Genomic DNA, 21010 nt, shown 5'->3' on the forward strand with positions numbered 1-21010 from the left:
ACAAAATTGTTAACTAAATTCAGTAAAAAAAAAAAAGAAAAAAGTTGGAAGCCACGACAGAATAAAGAGAGAGAGAACGAGCAGACCTCAAAAGTGAGAGTACCACCAGATGTCATAGATTGACGAAGTGTGACATTGGAAATGGGACCATTGGCTGAAAGAACGCAGATAGCACGAGAGCCTTGTTGAGAGAAGGTCATTATCTTCATTGTCACATCCTGTTAGAACACCAGTGGGACAAAAAGAGTAAGAAATCTAGAGGACTTAGTCAAGATTTATAAGCTTGGTAAATTGACATTTACACTCACATGTATTCAGTAAATCACAAGAGAATTATTAAGTACATACCTCACCGGCGTTTACTGTAAGCACATGAGGTGTAAAACTTGGACTGCCAAGTTCTGCAAGTCCTCCACCTGCAAAAGCCAACATCGAAATGGATCAGTAAAAACAGACGAATTGATAATACTTAGCTCATGTGAAAAGCCCTTATTGTAACAAGACCAGTGCCTATATGTATATTCTTAATCACACTCATCAAAGAATCCTAAGTAGCTTCCCTAAATTGCTTTCTTCTTCATCTACTCTTCAGGGCATTTTCCCTTTTAATACAAAGCCTTTTCAGTTTTCACACAAATCCAGTTTACCAGACAGTAACATTCCTTTGCTTTATAGGACAAGTGTGTCCTTTGTCCTTATTCCAACTCCTTTTTTTTAACAAGTCAAACCAAAGACAAAGAGATCCAATATAGCATATAAGATCCATTAAAAAGGCATCTATTGATTCTAAAGAGAGACCAATGTAAATACAGGACAATACAGTTGTGAGATAAAGACATTACCAGAACTAGGACTGTTGTCGAATTCGAACATCTGAGGAGCCTTGTGCCAATTGTTATTGTTGTTGTTGGGCTCTCCACTACCACTTCCAATTACGCTCCCTCGTCCTCGTCCTCTTCCTCTTCCTCTCCCTCTCCCTCGCCCTCTACCTCTTCTCCGAGAGCCAAACTCCGACGACGCCAACGGAACAGAGGAGGAGATGGGCATAGGAGAGAGAGTCACAGCGAGAGAGCCGTCAGGGTTATACTTCCTAGGTCTCCCTCTCTTCTTCTTCAACTCAGAAGACGAATTCTCAACCGGCATTGTCAAGCTAAAAGGAGGAGCAGCATTCTCAGGAGCTTTCACCGACGCAGAGGCGGAGGCAGTGCTGGATTGACCCACCGGAAAAAGATTAGGGTTTTCAGACCGCGGTGGCTCCATGTGGAAACCAGGAGGAGGAGGAGGACGAGGAGCTTCATGTTGTTGATGTTGTTTCAGACCAAAACTGGTAGCAAGGTTGTTGTTGTTAGTTCCTTCTCTCTCCTCCATCTGAAAGATTCTGATTCCGACAACTAAGGAAGAAGAAGACCCGGAAAAAAAAACACAAAATTAAAAAGACAAGAGAACTAGTTTGATCACGACAGATTCAAGCTTCGTCTTCAGACAGACACTTAAAGTATAGACAAGAGAGAGAGAGAGAGGAAAGAGATCCAGAAGGACGTAAGATTCAGAGAAAAGGGGAAAAAATAAAAATCAATTTTTTTTATTTTTTTGAAATTAAGTAGTAGTAGAAGTAGTACTAGTGAAGAAGAGAAAGATCAAAAGCTTCCATGGCGGAATCTTAATTTCAGAAGAATTTTTCTCCTAAAACATTCATAATTACCTGCAGTTTTTTTTTTTTCTTTTTTCTTTTCTTTTCTTTTTTTTTCTACGAGTGGGTTAAGTTTACAAGGATGTGAGAAATTAGGGTTTTGAGGAGAATGGAAAGAGATAAATAAAATAAAAATCAAAAGAGCAGATATTTTTTATTTTACATTACTACATTTTGTTATTTTAATAAATAAATTAAATAAGTTTTTTCTTTTTTAAAAAAGGGAGAGAGAAACGAGGAAAGTGTAATTCTTAAAAGAAAATTGTAATAATGGGCTTAATTAGAAAATTCAAAAAAAATTACACACCTCTCCTAACAAGTCTTGGAGTTTGGGATACAGCTAAAGCTTAATTGCTTTAATAAATTAGTATACTAATGGACTTTGTTGACCCCAAAAAATACAATTGGACTTGATTTTGAGTTTTTCATCCATATACTATTTAAAAAAAAAAAATAATAAGTTAGAGACATTTCTGTCACCTAATATTATCTCTCTTTCTTTTTCCAGTCTACCCACGTTGACTATATAACCAAAACAACACCTTGACCAATTTAGCCTTCCAAAATCCCAACTACAAATCTCTTGTCCTAATCCCTGCCATTTGGAGTTTGGTAATGGCTCCATACCGACATTATCCTCTTTTGTCTAATGGAGTAGATAATACTAATAGTGTGAATTATATAATTGATCATGATTGTTGTTGGGGTTATTTAAGTAACCTAACAAATTGCACAAGATAGTTCAGTCGTTTTATCACCTCCGAAAGTAAGTTATAGTTGGTCTTCTACTAGGTCATGCGACTAGACATAATTATTAGTCTAAAAACTCTTATTAGGAACTGTATCTATGACAATATATTCCTATTTAGAGAGTTCTAATTCAAATTCTAGGAGCAAAATTTTTACATCTACAAACTACATGGAAGTATTATTTATGTAAGGTCCGAAACTAATTTATAAATTACAAATCGATTGAAGATGATTATCCTAGTGGTAAAATCTTTAGTCACCCACAAGCCTTGTTTAAACTCCTACATGGAGACGAAAAAGTGGTCAATGCATCAGTAGATTGAGATGAAAGAAAAATGTGAATGAATAAACGAGTAGAGCATGACGAATAAAAAAGAAAAACGAAAAGGGCCACAAAAGATTATGACAAGTCAGGTAATAATTTGAGAAAACTTGAATAATAATGTGAAGTGGTAAAATACAAATTAGGTTGACTAGTTTTCCTCTAAAGCTCCACTTCACGGACAAGTTTTTTTTTCTTCTTCTTGTCAGTCTCTCGAAGAAACCAAACCATACGTGTATAAAATGACTACTTAAAAGAGAAAGCCAATCATATAATTGACCTTTTTACAAACCAAACCACATTCAATTTGAGTTTTACAAATAAAACAACTTCAGATTGTGAAACCAAAGGATGATCAAAGTCATCAAACCAAACCACATTCAGACTGTAGCATGAAGGCGAGTCTTCGTTCCTCAAACGAATACTCCAAAACTTCAGGCTTTTCAGACATTGACATTGATCTTGCATTGGTGGTGAATGGTGTTGGTGCGGTATGCATTGGAACAGAGATTGTTGCTGGTGTTGATGGGACTGGAATCATAGCAGCAACGTTCTTCGGTGTTTGCATCATCATAGTCATCATCTTCTCTTCTTCCAAATTCCTAAGAATGTTGTTGTTGTTGTTGTTCTTGACAGGAGTTGCAAACGATGACATCTCATTCACTGCGTTGTGTTTCAGATGTTGTTGGGTTGTTGTTGCTATGTTGGCCTTTGATGCAACCACCGTAGTCGGAATGGGCGAGAATGGTTTGCGAACTAATGGAGATTGCAACAGCTCAGAAGGATTCATTGACTGTTTCCTTGTGGGAAGCCCTGCAATATCAAGCCCTCTTCTTCCTGCAAGATTTAAGATTCATTCACCAATGCAATTAAGAAATCAACTCAAGACTATGTTGATAACAAATGAGCACATTATATTATAAGACGTAATTACCATTTGATAAAGCTCCATCATTCTGTCGATGATCTGCTTTCTTGTTAGGCTTAGGAGTCTGATGCATTCCTGCTCCTAAGGAAAGTCTTCGGTTGGTTGCACCACCGGTCGACATTCTTGGAGCCTTTTTACCACCAAGGGGTTTAGATGGGCTCGGTTTGGACCCGTAAAGAGCCTCTTGTTCTGCAATGAGCTGTCCTTGAAGCTTCTTCTGATCCTTTAATATGTAGAAAACAGTTGCAACACATAGAGTTGGATTAGGAGGATGATATTGGTCAAAAGTTTCTGATGGAAACAAAAAAGAATGGAGGACTTGTACATACCCGCTGGCGACGGTGTTCTTCTTCTCTTTCCTGCCTCAGTAAATTATACTCCTCAAGCATAGAAAGGAGACGGATCTGGACATAAATAAAGAGAATTACAAATGGTCAGCTAGACATAGAGAATTATAACCAAGTGAAACCAATAGCGAATGTGTAGAGAATTCATACACCATCATATAGAAATTCAATCCCCTTTTCTTGTTCCCAAACAATAGTCTTCGAGGCCAGTGCTTCAACCATTCCTGAATGAATAAAAAATGAAAAGATACATAATCTATTCAGAGCATAAACATGTAAGATACATTGACAGCAAATAGTAACTTACCTGGAAGCTTGTTAACAAGATTACGAGCTTTCTCAGCACGCTTGAGAGTAAGATGAGCCCCTCTTCCAGCATTGTATCGGTTATCATCCTGTAGAATGAAAACTATCAGAATATGTAACGAGCTTTTATAAGTTTTAAAAGGTTTTCATGATCCGACTCTAACCCTGTTGTATTCTTCAAGCCAACTTTCTTCATCGCAGGCAGATAACCATTTCTCAACCCTTTCTAGTATCTCCTTTCGGCTTAAAGCTTCCTCTTTGATCTTAGAGATATGTTGCTCAAGATGCTCCAGGACCATTGTAGCATCCACAATACCAGATTCTATCGCCGCTATAGTCTGGTCTATAGCACTGTCTGAAACTGGCAACAAGTGGGTTTTCCTACATATATCCTCTAGTTCTGACCTTTTCTTCAAAACAAGTTCTTTCATTTTGCTTGTTTTGACAGCGTCCAATCGAACAACTTCTGCCTCAACCTGTATATAGCAATGGAAGTCATGTTATGGATACAAGCATCGACATCAAAAAGCTTCACTTAAGCTATAAGCTTGGTCGTAGAGTTTATAAAACAATGTAACCATGAAAAGAACATCCATAGCTTACATATTTAATGAATTCTTCCGAGAGACTATTGGCTTCAGTGATTTCATGTTCTGATGCAGCTATATTGCAGGTTATATGCTGATACTCTTGTTGCTCTTCTATGGGTGTATCCATCAAATTCCAGAGCTCCAACATTGTTGTTGCTAGATCTTGAAGCTTCATCGAATTAAAAAACGCAACTATGAGCAACAACAAGAAAGAAAATTATACATAACTCGTCAAAGTAAATCATCATTTACCCTCTGCATTCTCTGTATCTTGACTTCCCTCAGCTTTTGAACTGCAGCCCCCAATTTCTCGATTGTATGATCGCTTAAGCTCCTTGGTCCTTCTGGATCACTCAATGTAGGATTCACTTGGCCAACAACCTCATTGAAGTCCATCCCAAGTACTGAACAATGTGAATACAATGTACACAAGTGATTCCGAATCATTTCCACACGATCACTCTGAGGGAAACAACACCACAAAAAGAGTAAATACATATCTAATGGTTGGAATAACCAAAGAAGCCAACAATGCAAATTCAAATCAAATCTCACCTTTTCCTTCTGAAGTGCTTGCAGCTGGCAGTGTAACTCTTCAAGCTTTCTCATAGACAAGTCAGTCTCATCAATAAGTGGTTTAGAGTGAACATGTTCTCCTTGACCTTTAATATCATTAGCAATACTATCTATCTCCTCCAGGACAACAACGAACTGGTTCCTTCTTTCAATTTTCCTCTTCTGCATCTCTTCAAGTTCAGGAAGAATCGTCCCTAGCTCTTGCTTCAAGCTCCCAACGCTTTGATCAGACTGATGCATACAAAAAGAAAGGTTAAAGTTGAAAAAGATAACATAAACCATAAACTAAGCAAGTCATTTATCAGATCACGTACGTACCTGTCTAATATGAACAGGACGTTCCCCCATAGCAGAACAGATTGTAGCTAGCTCTGCTTCAGCATCAGCAATTGCTTGCCTTAGCTGAGCTCTACATCGATTCGCTTGATCAACTTTTCTTCTATAAACTTCTAAACATTCACGCTCAAGCTCAAGTAACATCTTATCTCTATCAGTTTCTGTTTCTCCAACTTCATCCCAAATAATCTAATCCAGGAAAACAAAAACAGAAACCAAATCTCTCATCAAGACTCCACACAAACAATTTGAAAGATTCAGAACAAATCTATTTAAAGAAGAGACACAGAAATCTCCCAAAAACCTGGAGTTCGTATAAGAGAGATCCACAAGTTGTCTCTACTTGAAGAATCGGATCTTTTTGAATAGAAGCCATTTCGAAATGCTTCAGCCTGTAACAGATTTAAAACGAGAACCCCTAATCGAAATTAGCAGCTAATTCGAAGCAAATTGATTGAGAAACCCTAACTGATTTTGACATCGCGAATCAACAAATTTTCGAATTGAATTGAGAGAAACTCAAAATACTTGCCTGAAACGGGAGATTTCTCGAAGATTTTCCAGAACTGATGATTGAATTTGGAAGTTTAATAGTCGATCGAATCTGATGACTGAAACTTTCGCGAGTAGATTGAGGAAGAAGAAGAAGATAAAGAAGTAAATTTAGAAACCTAGATCGAGAAGTGTTTCAAATGTGTAGAGAAAGAGAGAGAGAGAGAAGAGAGAAATAGAGCCGTTACGAAGATGTTAAAAGGTTTTGGGTTAATGAGAGAGAGAGAGAGAGAGATTGAATTGAGACTTGAGAGTGATGATGGTGAGATTGGGAATTTCGTCCGTTACGAACCAGCTCCTCTAATTTTATTTTATTTTGTAGTATATTTTGTGCTTTTTAATTTGGTTTTTTTCGAACTTTTGAATTTCAAAAAAATCTGATCTATGGTGTTTAGAATCTAGTGCATCGCGCTTTCAGTAGAGGAATAGATATTAACCGTTGAAATATTCTTAGTCTTTATTAACGGTTGAGATCTCACAAACGAAAATCTAAAAGCCGACGACGAACCTTTTATTTGAGAAGAGAACCGGTCTGATTTCAATTATTTCGGTCTGGTATTCGTACCAAACCACAATTTAACAATTTTCTTCATTGATCAGTGTAGTTTAAATCAAACAGAGATCGGTTTAGTATGTGATTAAGTTATTCTTTAGAAAAACTTACTTGGATGAATAACAGAGGTAAGGTAACTAATTGGTTATGAACTTGAGAAATTTGTGTTTGGTTTAGGTGTGGTATGATTACATATCGAACCAAATCATCGAACATAGACGGGGACATTACATGATAACATGAACAAACATAACGTTTATACAATTCAATAACTCATAACTGAATTATGTGCCTAATTTCTTACACTTTATACACACAAAATATCAAATAAACTAAATAATCTATTACGTAATCCAGAGTCCTTCTCGAATTCGACCCATAAGTACTACAATTGATCTATTTGAGAGAGTAGCTCTAAGATAAATTTGAGCATATCAGAGAGCATAATCTATATAACATTCAACAAACAATACATATATTCAGAAAAATGAAGGAGATAAACCATTTTGCGGCCAAGGAATGTAATTAAAGGCAAAAAAATATTTTGCAACAATGAAATTGAGTAAAACATGGCAAATAGTTCAATTGCAACTCCAAATATTCAATAACAAAGATTTATAGGAATACCATGGACTCTTAAATGCTCGACAATAATGAAGGCTTTTAAGATTAGGTCGCCACCAAAAAAAATCTAATTTTATGATTGTTTTGAGCCTCCATATATGTTGTTTTAACGCAAGTATTACCATGTCCTCTTTCATATCATCTTTTACTTCTTATAGTGCTGAATTACTATTTTTCATACAAAATGCTACCATATGCATAGTTGAACAACGTATGCACAAGTTGTCTCCCATAATTTTTTTATTATTGTTTCAATTAATGAGTTACTACCTTATTTTATAATTATATTATATCAAATTCAATATATAATCTAATTAATTTAAGAAAACAGTAACATAGACAAGAGGAGTTGAACAAATTATTTTGGAGAAAAAGAAACGGATGCAACTGATATATCATGGGAAAATGATGGATCTGTGTCTTTTACATACCCAGATGCCATACATATATCACTTTAAGCTCGAGTATGGTAAAATCAACTACACCAAGTGCACCTCTTCTAAAGCCACTGACGAGAAAGATAGTTTTGATACAAAAATCCTTCAAGAAAAATTGGCCATTCTCTAGAACCTCAAATCATTCCCTTAAAATTTTATAGTATTTGAGATTTGCTTCGTTTTTTACGAATACTAGTTTTTAGTATTTTATTTGTTTTACAAAACTACGAATATCCAAGTTTTTTGAATCGAATTGAATAACGGATCAAAACGAATCTAATGAATAATTTGTCCATCCTAAAGTTAAGTGTTAGACTATGTACATTGATAGTTTTTTGGAGAAATTTCTTACAATTAGAAAAAGAAAAGAAAGAGAGAAAAAATAATATTTTAACCAAAAAGAAATAAGAGAATCGATTCTCAAGTTATTTGTATGATAAACCTTGAAAAACCCATGAAAGCCTATCACATAGTGACACATGCCACTATCTAATTAGCTATATTTTAGTATAATAAACTAAATCCATAAATACTAAAAATCTTAGTTTAATAGTTTATTTGTTGTTGTTTTTAATATTTTTTATAATTTTTTATAAACTTTGATGTTTCAATCGATATGCATGAATCATTTCTGTTCTATTGATGTTTTGTAGTGAAATTTTATTTTAAAATAATATCATAAATTAATTAGATATTTGTTTAAAATAAACTAAGTGGGTACAATTTGTAAATTTTTAAAATCGAAAGACTATGGTAGAAATTAAAATAAAAGGAAAACCTTAATCATATCTAAAACTTATCAAATTTGATTCTTATAATGACGAGAACAGATAAAACAAAGTGAAACATAATCCAATATGGAAAGTTTAACAGAAAACTCAAATAAAAGATATATAATACACACTCGTTTTTGTTAGAAAATCCAAATGGAAAACTTTTAGTAAACTGGAACCGATATAAACCGGCTAACAAAAAAACAATTTGCTATCGGTTAAATTTTATTGTGAACCAATTTTGATAGATAGAATAGAACTTACCCTAGGCCCTAGCTTTCGAAGGTATATCGTTCTCGTTTACATATCCCTCGGGAGAACAAGGGACGTGCTTATGAGTTAAAGCTAAATCCGTAAATCGTCTCTAATTTCCTATTGAATTGAACCAACAATTGTACCGGTTAACCTTTAATGAAATTGAACCGACATAAACCGGCTAAACAAACAAAAGACGATTTGTTAAAATTTTATTGTGAACCAATTTTGATAGATAGATAGATTCAATTCAACGGTAAATAGATAGATTGACGACTGTCTCCGGCGAGACCTTGAGGCCGAGTGGCCTGCTCTCCGATTCCGAAGCTTGCTAAGCGTGGTGGTGTAATGGTAGAAGTCTCTGGTGTTTCTCTTGAGCTCATGTGTGCCACTAATTAGAACAGGTACGTGTTTGTAGACCTAAATTAATCCAATCTTGGACTTTGGTTTCCAAGTGATGATTAGGTATTGGAGTGTTGTGCTTTAAAAGTTCAGCTCTGAATCGCATTTGATTGCTTGATTGCAATCTCGGTTTCGTAATTGTTAGTTTAGAGCTACTGCTGACGCTTGTAAATTTGACTGCAAACAGTTTTTGTACATAAACTTGCTCTTCCCAAATCTCAAATTAGCCTTTGTACTTGCTTTCTTATGGATATAATCTTGTTACCTCAATCTTAGTTTAGAATCCTCAATCTTGTTAACCATATTACTTTCTCTATGTGTGTCTGATTTCTTTCAGTCAAGAACTGCCTGCATTGAATTTCAGTGTAGAACTCGGTNTAAACCGGCTAAAAAAAAAAAGACAAGTTGTTAAATTTGATTGTGAACCAATTTTGATAGATTCAATTCAACGGTAAATAAGATAGATTGACGACTGTCTCCGGCGATGACCTTGAGGCCGAGTGGCCTGGTCTCCGATTCCGAAGCTTGCTAAGCGCGGTGGTGTAATGGTAGGAGTCTCTGGTGTTTCTCCCGAGCTCGTGTGTGCCCACTAATTACAACATGTGCGTGTTTGTAGACCTAAATTAGTCCAATCTTGGACTTTGATTTCCAAGTGATTAGGTATTGGAGTGTTGTGCTTTAAATGTTCAGCTCTGAATCGCATTTGATTGCCTGATTGCATCGGGACCTGAATTGTAGGATTAGAGCTAGGCACGTTGCAATCTCGCTTGTGAAACTGACTGCTGCTTTCTTCCTTGAAGTGAATAGCCTTTGTACTTGCTTTCTTATGGATATGATCTTGTTACCTCAATCTTAGTTTTTAGAATCCTGTAGCTTAGATTCAACTTTTAATGGAACTCGGTGCTTGCCCATGGAACCTGGATATCAAACGATGTGGCTACTTTATTTCTTGAAGTGCTGTCCAGAGACTTGATCTTTCCAAGTCAGAAGCCTCTGTACCTTCTTCGGTTAGTCAATATATTATTTCAGCATATTTGTTCTTCAATTGTGGACTCAGTTCGGCTGGAGAATCCCCTAAGATGATATACCAAATTTCCCGCAGGACATTTGTTCAAGGTGTTTTAGGACTCGTCAGGCTCGCTGTTAGTTTCTATCTAAAAGATGACTTGCATCTTGATCCTGTTGAGCTATGTGTATGTCCTTGTTATGCCCTTTTAAGGAGATGCTTTTGAAGTTCCTTTTATAAAATTCTCTTTATAGGCTGACAATATATACCTCTTGACTAGACAGCTGTGATAACGGGTCTTTCTTCATTGCCATGGCTTGTTAAGCCTCTTTACGGTTTTATCAGGTATGTGTTCTTCTCCACCTCTGTACTTGTTTTGATTCTATTGTTGTAGAAACTGTAGTGACCATATAATAGAAAAGTCTAAGTAACTTGTTCTGTTTTACAGTGATTCAGTGCCTCTATTTGGCTATCGAAGGATGTCATATCTAGTTCTCTCGGGACTTCTTGGTGCATTTTCGTGGAGTTTGATGGCCGGTTTTGTTGATAGTAAATATAGTGCTGCTCTTTGTATACTTCTTGGTTCCCTCTCTGTCGCTTTTTCTGATGTCGTAAGTTTTCTAATCCGTTCTGGTTAACTTAGCCTGGTTGAGTTGCAATATAGAGTTTTTTTATTCCAGCATGTTGAATTGTTGAGTGGTTAACTCTTCATAGGTAGTAGACTCGATGGTAGTGGAACGGGCTCGTGGTGATTCACAAAGCGTGTCGGGGTCTCTGCAGTCTTTGTGCTGGGGATCCTCAGCTTTTGGTGGAATTGTGAGTTCCTACTTTAGTGGCTCCCTTGTGGAGTCATATGGTGTAAGGTACAGTATACAATTTGCGCGTACAGTCAGTAGCTTTTCTTTTTGGGTATCCTGTGGTATAGATAACTAACTAAGTGGCATTCTAAAAGCTGTTATACCTCAGGTTTGTATTTGGGGTGACAGCTTTACTACCTTTGATAACTTCAGCAGTTGCTGTTCTCGTGAACGAACAACGTGTGGTCAAACCAGCATTAGGGCAGAAAGAGAACATAACCTTGGTCAGTCCTGGCTTTCTTCAGACCTCAAAGCAGAACATGATTCAGCTATGGAGTGCCATTAAGCAACCAAATGCTTTCCTCCCTTACCTTTTTTAGCTTCTTATGGCAAGCCACACCACATTCAGATTCTGCAATGTTTTACTTCACGTATGTCCTCTTCCACTTGATTCCTGGTCATCGGCTTATTTTATATCCACTGTGGGATAGTATAAGTATTAACTACAGAACCTCTTATGTTATTTGGTTTAAAATTCATCTCAGAACGAACAAAATTGGCTTTACTCCGGAGTTTCTGGGACGAGTTAAATTTGTGACCTCAATTGCATCGTTGCTCGGAGTAGGACTGTACAATGGATTCCTGAAGACTGTTCCACTGAGAAAAATCTTTCTCGCGACGGCAGTTTTTGGCACGGGTCTTGGAATGACTCAGGTTGGTCACATCTGCACTTTACAAGAAGAACTTTGCCATCTATCCCTGCTATAGAATCGATTAGTAACCCTTGGGACCGCTCTTATGTTTTGCAGGTTATCCTTGTGTCAGGTTTTAACAGACAGTTGGGAATTAGCGACGAGTGGTTTGCGATCGGAGACTCTCTAATCCTAACAGTCCTCGCTCAGGTTTAAGCTTTTGTTAGCATTAAGTTTCTCAAAGGCTTTGAGTTCTCGGATTTTAATTATGTAGTTAATGCAGCTTTATTGGAATGTATCAGTATCAGTGCACTGACAGCTTAAAAGAAAAACTCCACAGGCTTCATTCATGCCGGTTCTTGTGTTAGCTTGTTTAGGGTTGTTATTTAGTAATGTGTATTTTTGAAGTATTGTTTTACTTAACAATGAAATCCTTTGTTCCACAACTTTTAGTGTTGACATGCTTGCGTCGTATTTGTCTAAAAACTGTACCAAACTAAATATCTGTATTTTGGTGTTTAGGTGTGCTGTTCTGGTCATGGGAAGAATGGTGTTCTTCGGCAGTCAATTAGACCAGAAATGATTACTGAGGTATATGAGAAAAAATTGGAAATTGTCTATCTGTTGATCTTTTAGTTTAAAAAACCTTTTAGGCCCATTACTATGGCATGGACAGGATTTCATATAAAACGCATTAGTTTGTAGTGAGCTCTGGACAGAAGGCATTATTAGGACAGTCGCAGGTTTATATCTTTCACAAGTACTATCCACCCCTGGGGAATCTATCTTTTTACTTGATATAGACAAGAAAAGCGAAAATAATTATGTGAAAAGTACGAGTTGGAACTTAGTAAATGGGGATGTATCCGGTCACTTAGTAATGCTCTGTATGTGACCTAGTCTCTTCAATCCTTAAGCACTCTATTCCGCATGTTCTTGCTGGGTAGGTTGAACTTCCAGGCTGCAAAGGAATATGGACGGTTTATCACAAGAGCGCACGTGGTCATAATGTTGATTCTTCTAAAATGGCTGCACGATGGTATATTTTGCTTCTGTACTTTGGTCGTATTTCATTAGATCCGTCTATTGTCCATAGAAATAATAACTTCAATGTTTGGCTTTTCAGGTACTTGAAACTGCTGACCTTCTCACAGAAGTCACTGAGAGTGTTGACCATTATGTTCAGGGAAGAACAATAGCTGCTGGAAGGTAAGTAGCTCCCATATTATGTTTTTTGCTGCATCTTTTTGAGTTTTGAGATATGTTCGTTGCAGAAGCATTTTTTTCCTTTACACTTAATCGATTATGTCCATGTGCTGTCTAGTAAGCTGTATCCATGGCTTGTTTTGAGTCATATTTGAGCTGTTTTTACTACATGCAGCTGTAAGAGATACTAATAGTGTATAATTAATTAGTAGAAAATAAATTAGATGGATTTTATGAAGGCCGGGTAAGTACTAAATATACGAGCTTCATTATTCATAGCCAGAAAGACTATTCCCCGTTCGTTGTTGTCTACGAAATAGACGCAGTTTTTATGAAGGCCATACAAGCTAGCCTTGACACAGAAAGGTTCAGATTTGGACAGGAAAATGCAGAGATCTCCAATGTCATCAGTGTACAAAGCATTTCCATCCCCGTCTAGCTTGAACACCATTATATGCCTCCCTTCTATTCTCCCTCCCTCATCGTTGTTTCTTTTTCTGAACCACTTAACCATAAACATTTCTCCCGTCGGTCGTGACTCCACCAAGTGATCTGTCGTACAACACGAATCTAGTCGTTGCAAGCATGACTGCACCAACTCAGGAAGGTCCTCAAAGCTCCATGTCTGCATCTTGGGTTTGTCCCTGTGTTTTTCAAGATCCCAAGATCCCGTGTGTGTGCCTCCACAGGCCGGCATGGAGAACATCTTGTCTGTCTCGGAATACATGACTCCGGACGAGACGAAGAAGCTAGGGTCGGGGATACTGATGTTGACCCACTCGGCTTTTTCTTTGAGAGCAGGCCTACATAAGCTTAGCTGAGGACCCAAGAACTTGACGGCCACGATGCAGTCGTCGTCCTCAGGAGAAGAGGAGGACATGGCCACGTTGGTAACCAATTGCGTTTGGCAATGAGGCAGAGTTACGAGTGGGGGCAGTGAGATCCGCTTCGGGTCTGAATCTGAAGCACTAGGGTTGAGGTCATCTTGGAGACGCACTACACCGTCTTTCAAAGTAGCTACCCAGCCATGAGATGCTCATATTGTTCCCGTTTCTTTCAACAGTTTCATAGGCACCCTCTTCTCCAGAAGCTTGCTCCCACCACGAGAATCAGCAACATAATCGAAAATCATAAGGTTACCGATATCCTCATCCTCATCCTCCAAAGTAGGTACAGCGCACACGATTTGACAGAGAGGGGTTTTCGACAGCCACCGGACGCCACCGATATGTCTCTGCGGAGTAATTCCCTATATCAGGAACAGAAATATTACAATAACAATTACAGAGAGAAGAGAAGAAAGAGAAGCTTACAACTACGATCGCAGGTGGTTTCTTCAGACAGAGTCGGCTGAGGAGAAGCAGGGACCGCATAGCGTTCTTAGTAAAAGGCAGATGAATAATACTAACCGTAAGTAATTGAAAAATTTGGTAATAATGCCTCCACTATTAAAGGTGAATTGCCTTGTTCAACTTCAGATCTTGGAAACGTATCTTTCTATTAGGGCATCTTTAAAGGGATAACACTTTTTAGTGTTCTTAGATTAGATATATTAGGAAAATAATCTAAGATCAGTTGTTAAGAACTTTTACTAAAAAGTTAGTTATAGGAAGAACATGTTTAAGATCATTAGATTTAATAATAAAATATTCTTAAACATATTACAATTTTAAAAACTTTAAAAAATAACATTTAAATTGTAAATTGCAAATAATATAAATTTCAAATTGTATAACTTTCAATGAAAGTCACAAATGAATCCTAATAAGAGAACTAATACCAAAACATGAAACAGATACAAACAAGAAAATACAACAACTTGTGTGAAGTCATGGGTACTTCATCAAATTCTTAAATCCCATTGTAAAAACAAGAAGAATAAGTACCATGGTATAGCTTCGTGATCTTCAGTCTCACATATGGATGGGGAATTGAAATGAATTTATTGAGTGATTGTGAGTAAATGAGTCTAACTTGCCTGACCTGACGATTGAGCTTAGTTACAAGTCACAACACCAGGATCACTAGTCGTGTCAGAATTGGAATTAGCAGGAAGCCTATCACTGAAAAAGAAAGACAACCAATAACGTAAATACATATAAGTATTCGATGATACGGTAATTAAGGCTTGTTTTCTAAACTTCATACCTGGGGGCAGATGCAGTCTCTTGTCATTGGCATTTTAAAAGCTTCGACTAACAACATGATAGAAGCTAAGAAGACTAGGATATATAAAGATCAACTGGGATCAAAGTGCTCAACTAAGAAACACCTACTAGATCTTCAGAGACACCTCCTTTAGAGTTTGCAAGACATCGATCACCACCTGGGAAAAAAACAACCAAAGCACACATCACCGTCAAATTAATAGAAAATTGAAAATGTGGCCAATGAATAAGTTGTGTGTTTTCAACCAAACCACACATCACTGTCCTGACAACAACAAACTTACAAGATAAGTCCCCTCCCTCTCAGTGCTAAACCTTGATGTTTTCGTACGTCCTTGAAAATATATGAGTCATTGTCCTGGTTTGGAACACACAGCCACAGACACAAACCTATATCGTTGTTTCACCAGGCAAAAGAAAGAAAGAAAGGAACAAACCTATAGCTTCGTGATCTTAATTTAACTACCATGGTATAGCTTCGTGATCTTAATTTAACTACTGCAAATACAATCATCACAATTTTAACTACCATGGTATAGCTTCAAATTCTCAGCTTTATGTTGAATAGACATTCAACAGACATTCAAACAGATCCAAATTACAGGAAATTTTAGCTAAACATCATCAAAATCAGAGCTTCAGAACACTATCAAATTTGCCACTCATCGAGTTCACTACCTATTGAACACATAAGAAATCAGACGGCAAAACCAAGAAACCGATCAAACATTAGGGACACTAACTTAATGCAGTAAACTGTAATCGATTAAACATCACAAGGATTCTAGCTAAATTCAATCAAACCCACTACTGATCACTAGCTTAAAGCAGTAAACTGTAATCGAGCATCACAGTCCATCCATTCCCATCATCAGCTTCTCTCGTCGTCACTTTCTTGTAAAACCTCATCAGCTTCTTGTGTCATAACTGCAAGAATACTCATCATCAGCTTCTCTCGTCGTCGTCGATGGAGACAAAGTAGACGAAGAGATCGCCGATGTGACAGAGGAATCACTGGGCTTCGACGAGGAGACAGCGGAGATGAGATCGGCACAATATCGAAGGGAAGAAAATCGCCGTTTCGTCGTTGGGAGAGAAAGAAAAAAAATCAAGGTCGACAATATCGAAGAAACGAGAGAAATCTCTCCACCGACCAAAAAATATGTCCAATGAAAATAGCACACGTAGCACAAGAACAACATAAAAACAGTTCTCAAATAAGATCAGTTTTTCTGATCTAAGTCCACTGTTCAATATTTTACAATTTTAAAAAGCCCAAGAACATAGCAAGTGTTATGGCGTTAAAGATGGCCTTATGAGCTAGTCGTCCTTTTCTTGTGGTTATGGAAAAAAAAAAACAAAAAAACCCTAGTTGGGGAAATTGGTGATAATAGTGACTCGATTCTCATAAAAGATTAATTTACTTGCCTGTCAAGTCGAGATATATATTGCCGTCTTTCCATATACTGTAAATTCTTTTCGTTGTCCTTCTCGTTTCTCGGTTTGAACTTCTTCTACCCAATTCCATTTGAATTACATTAATTTAAATTAATGTTAGTGTAATTCAAATTAATACCCAATTCCACTAATATTAATTTGAATTACATTTTTACAAACAACATACAGACACTTAAAATAATGAATTATACTAAAAAGATCATTCTTTTCAAATAATTAGCTAGCTATGTCTAGTATAATATATTGCCGGACGTTTAACGTTTTTTCGTGTAAGATCATCAATGTTTTCGAATGCTGAGTAAGCAAAACTGCAATATCATCCAAATTTTCCTATTTTTAAAAACTGGCAAACTATATCGTCCAAATCCTCCCCATATTGTATATGTAAATTATTTTAGGAAATTTACTTACTGTACAAGAGAAAGTCACTAATTATTACATGAACTCGCACTCTAGGTACGTACTAACACCTGGCTACCTTGGGCTTCACTCTGACTCAATGGCGTGTTCTTCTTTACCAACCCTTTGCAGTTGCACTTCGTCTTCTATGTATCCGAACTCTAAGCTCTCACGTTATCTTTCGGCTGACTTAACCATCAAAACAAATGTTTCCGTTCAGTTTCTAGGAAAGAAACAGTCCCCGCTTCTCTCCTCAACCCCGAGATTTCTCACCCTTCTCCCTATGGCTTCCCTGAGACCCAGAGGCAAAACCAAAAAAGGTAAAATATATCTTTTCACTACCGGTTTCCTCTAAAGTCTAAACCCTTAATTCTAAGCGTTACTGAATTAGAGAGATGCGTGTATATAGTTTCATAGTGGTTGGAAGTTGGAACTATAAGAATGAATGTGTGGGCCGGAAAAGCAACTTTGGGGCGACAAATTATTTCGGAGTTTGCTTCGAGGGGAGACAATCCAGAAAAAGATATGGCTAAGCGTTTATGCAATTGGAGTACAATGTCCGAACCGCTGATAATCTGGGTGATATAATTCCTGTTGTAATCACAATCTACGATGTTAGTTTTTTAAATTTCTACCCTAATATTTTTTTTATTCTCTTACCATAATCTCTATATCCGATTTAAATTCTCAACTAGAGAAGAGTACGTTTTTCATCAAAAGATTGGTTTTTAAATAATGGTGATTGGTTACGTACGGTTCATAAATATAGTTCCATGTTTTGGTGTTTCATGAAGTTGTTTACATGTGTGGTTTCAGGATCAGAGTTTCACTTTTATCCTCAAGACACCTCCAGCTTCGTTTTTGTTACTTATGGCAGCAGGTATTTGATTTCTTCTTTTGTCCAACTCAAATTAAGTATCATGACCTTTATAATGAATGTTAAGGCCCTTTCTTGAATCTTCCACTACAAGAAAACACGCGATTTGCGATGGCAAGATTTGTCGCTCTTCCCTCGCAAACTGGTGTTAGCGAGGGATTTGCGAGGATCGTCAATTCCTCGCTAATCGTGTGTCGCAAATTAATACACGTAGCACTTCCCTCGCAAAATTTGCGACGAATTGACGTCCGTCGCAAAACACTTGCAAATTGCGATGAACAACATTCCTCGCACCTCTCTTGCAATAAATGTCCGTCGCAAAGCACTCGTAAATTGCGATGAACAACATTCCTTGCTTTCCTCTTGCAAAATATGTTCGACGTAAATCCCTCGCAGATTTGCTAGATTTTTGCGACGTTGTTTCCGTCACAAAGTTTTAATAAGATTATAAACCCAGATATGTGTTTCGTCGCAAAATCCGTAGCAAATTAGTAATCCTCGCAGATCCGTAGCATAAATTTGCTACGGGATTAAGAATTTTTTTCATTTTGATATTTATATTTTTGATTTTCAAATTTATATATTTATATATTTATATTTTCACAATATTTTATAAGAAATAGAAATTATAATCAAAATATAAAATAAAATTCAGACATATTAACCGAGACAATTTTTTGTTTCTAAACAAAAAATTAAGAAACAAAAAATTGTCTTAACAACAACATTAGAACCATGTCCAAAAAACAAAATCAACCTTAGAACTTAATATCAAATTGTCTTAAAAAGAGGGTGATAGAGAGGGAACCCCAGTTCCGGTTCCTGTATCTGTGCCAGTGGTTGTGCCTGTGCCTGTGCCTGTGCCGTCTAGTGTTGCTGGAGGATTGGAGTCAACAAGCCTGCTTCCAAACTTAGCAGCAAACTCAGGATCCTTGCCGGCAAGGTAGTCAAAATATGCATCATAGCTATGCATCCTTTGAGCACTGTCTTGAATTTGAGTGGCCTGGGTTGCAAGAGTAGCTTCAGCGACAGCAAGCTTCTGAGCAAGAACAATCGGATCCTCAGTAGGCGGAAGCGATGGTCCAAAATGGGCTGAAGATGCTTCATGTTGCAGAGAACCAACTCCATAAAGTCTATTTTTCTTCCTCGGAGCAACCTACGAGCAATACAATCAAACAATTAGTTTCATATTCATTTGAAACAGCCAACAAGTGACATACAAGATTCGGATCCTAGAACAGACACAACAACACAAATGTAGCATATCCTAATCTTATGACAAACTATCAAGACCAATCTTAGCATACCATATGACAAACTAAAAACAACAACACAAACTCATACAAGACAAACTTTAGAGTTTTCAAAAGCACACAAGAAATACGTTCAACATCCAACAAAAACTCCAAACAATAAGGCAACATCAAACATCCAACATAAAATAGAAGTTTACCTCGGCATAAATTTTGTTCTTGGCATGAACAGACAACCCACCAGAAGCAGAACTCTCCGTGTTATCCCCTGAACAGAGCTGAGACTGAACCTCTTGTATCTTTGATGACACTTCATTGAAGATGGACTCTGACTTTCCATCGACAAAACTCCCATCGGGTTTTTTGTGAGTGTCTTCTAGGACACGTAGATAATCCGGAGTGCTTTCACCAGTCACCTCAGACTAACACAAAGTAAAACAAAAGACAAAGGTCATTAGTAAGAAAAAGACAAGAAGTAACATAGAATTTAGAAACTTGTAACTTGTAAGAATTAACAGACAAGAAGTAACTTGTAAGAATTTAGAAACTTACAAGTTTTCTGGCACGAGCTTTAAAAGAGGTCTGGCCTGAGCGGTGTTTATGTATGCCAGTGCCATCAGGATCATGATATCGAGCATTACGACCGTTGATACTCTTTTTTCTGATTTGGGATCACGCCAATACTTAACTAGTCCATCCCATACTTGAGGATCAATCCATCGCGGCCTTGCATCATCACCATTCTCCCTCCACTTTCCCTTCCACCGGCACACTTGATCACACATCCGCTCCTTCAACTTCTTCTCAAACTCATGTCTAACTCTACCGTTTATAGAACGGTCCCAGTTATATGTTTGCTTGTAAAAAGAAAACAAAATATATTAGTATTGATCCAAGCTACATAAGTTATATATCAACGATTAAACTAAACTAAACTATTACTTACCGCAAAAGTTTCATACCAACGATCTACGACCGCCTGTGGCGTTTGTGACCAATTAGCATGAGGCTCTTTGAAATCTCTTTCAAAGATGCTGCGGACAGTGGCTGCAACGCCTCCATCATCACAAAACCTAGGGATAACATAATTGTTTTGATGTAAGTATTGATCCTAAAATTAAAAATTCAAATTTAAAATTGAAATAAGTTAATCATTCTCTTACCAGAGAGTTCCTGGTGGACGGTTTGGATCTAATCGTGTTAGATTTTGACGGCCAGGACTCTCGAGTAACTCCTCCAACGTCATACTGTTTAAACGTTGAGGCAAAGATGTAGGAGTAGCTGGAGATGAACCATAGCAAAACTCTTGCAAATTCGTCAAAACGTCGCAATTACGTAGTAAATTGCGAGGAGTTTGCGAGGCAACCATTGTAAAGCGTCACAATTTTGACGCAATTTTTGGCCTTTCCTTTAAGAGATTTCATAAACCGCTCAAAAGGATACATCCACCGAAATTGGACTGGTCCACCAAGCTCTGCTTCATGTGGGAGATGGACTGGAAGATGTTCCATCACGTCAAAAAAAGCAGGAGGGAAGATTTTCTCCAAGTTACAAAGCAACACTGGAATATTATTCTGTAACTGCTCTATGACATCAATGGTCAATGTTCTAGTGCATAAGTCCCGGAAAAATACCCCAATTCCTACAAGCCAATGCATACTCAATCAATGGGTGAATTAATTAAATAGGTTTATAAAAATGTATAACATTTAA

General features: G+C 37.2%; 2 protein-coding genes, 1 long non-coding RNA gene and 2 pseudogenes across 4 annotated transcripts in view; 2 read left to right on the top strand and 3 right to left on the bottom strand.

Moving 5' to 3' along the window:
• The window catches only part of LOC104726324 (AT-hook motif nuclear-localized protein 4-like), a 4725-nt gene extending 2938 nt beyond the window's left edge, over positions 1-1787 (bottom strand). Inside the window, exons 1-3 of one of the 2 annotated variants that reach the window (XM_010445164.2) lie at positions 843-1787; positions 349-425; positions 87-218 (exon numbers count right to left, since the gene is read on the bottom strand). In XM_010445164.2, the coding sequence (XP_010443466.1) occupies positions 87-218; positions 349-425; positions 843-1368 (735 nt within the window). In that variant the 5' untranslated portion in view covers positions 1369-1787. The remainder of the gene's footprint in view (positions 1-86; positions 219-348; positions 426-842) is intronic. The other variant, XM_010445170.2, reaches the window with a different exon arrangement.
• LOC104726335 (65-kDa microtubule-associated protein 3) lies at positions 2982-6695 on the bottom strand. Its single transcript, XM_010445180.1, has 12 exons — positions 6378-6695; positions 6150-6237; positions 5828-6034; positions 5489-5740; positions 5186-5395; positions 4947-5102; positions 4508-4819; positions 4345-4432; positions 4188-4261; positions 4020-4094; positions 3697-3913; positions 2982-3599 (listed from the first exon to the last, which is right to left on the bottom strand). The coding sequence occupies exons 2-12, from the start codon at positions 6219-6221 to the stop codon at positions 3127-3129; spliced, it is 2136 nt and encodes a 711-aa protein (XP_010443482.1). The 5' UTR covers positions 6222-6237; positions 6378-6695; the 3' UTR covers positions 2982-3126.
• On the top strand, positions 10333-12404 carry LOC104726344 (annotated as a pseudogene).
• Positions 13248-16494, bottom strand: LOC109128662. Its single transcript, XR_002035060.1, has 4 exons — positions 15595-16494; positions 15291-15468; positions 14456-15205; positions 13248-14376 (listed from the first exon to the last, which is right to left on the bottom strand). It is a non-coding gene; the product is annotated as an uncharacterized LOC109128662 (long non-coding RNA).
• LOC104726353 overlaps positions 17268-21010 on the top strand; it is a 7982-nt pseudogene continuing 4239 nt past the window's right edge.

Source organism: Camelina sativa, chromosome 2 (genome assembly GCF_000633955.1).
Source record: "Camelina sativa cultivar DH55 chromosome 2, Cs, whole genome shotgun sequence".
Classification (NCBI taxonomy): Eukaryota; Viridiplantae; Streptophyta; class Magnoliopsida; order Brassicales; family Brassicaceae; genus Camelina; species Camelina sativa.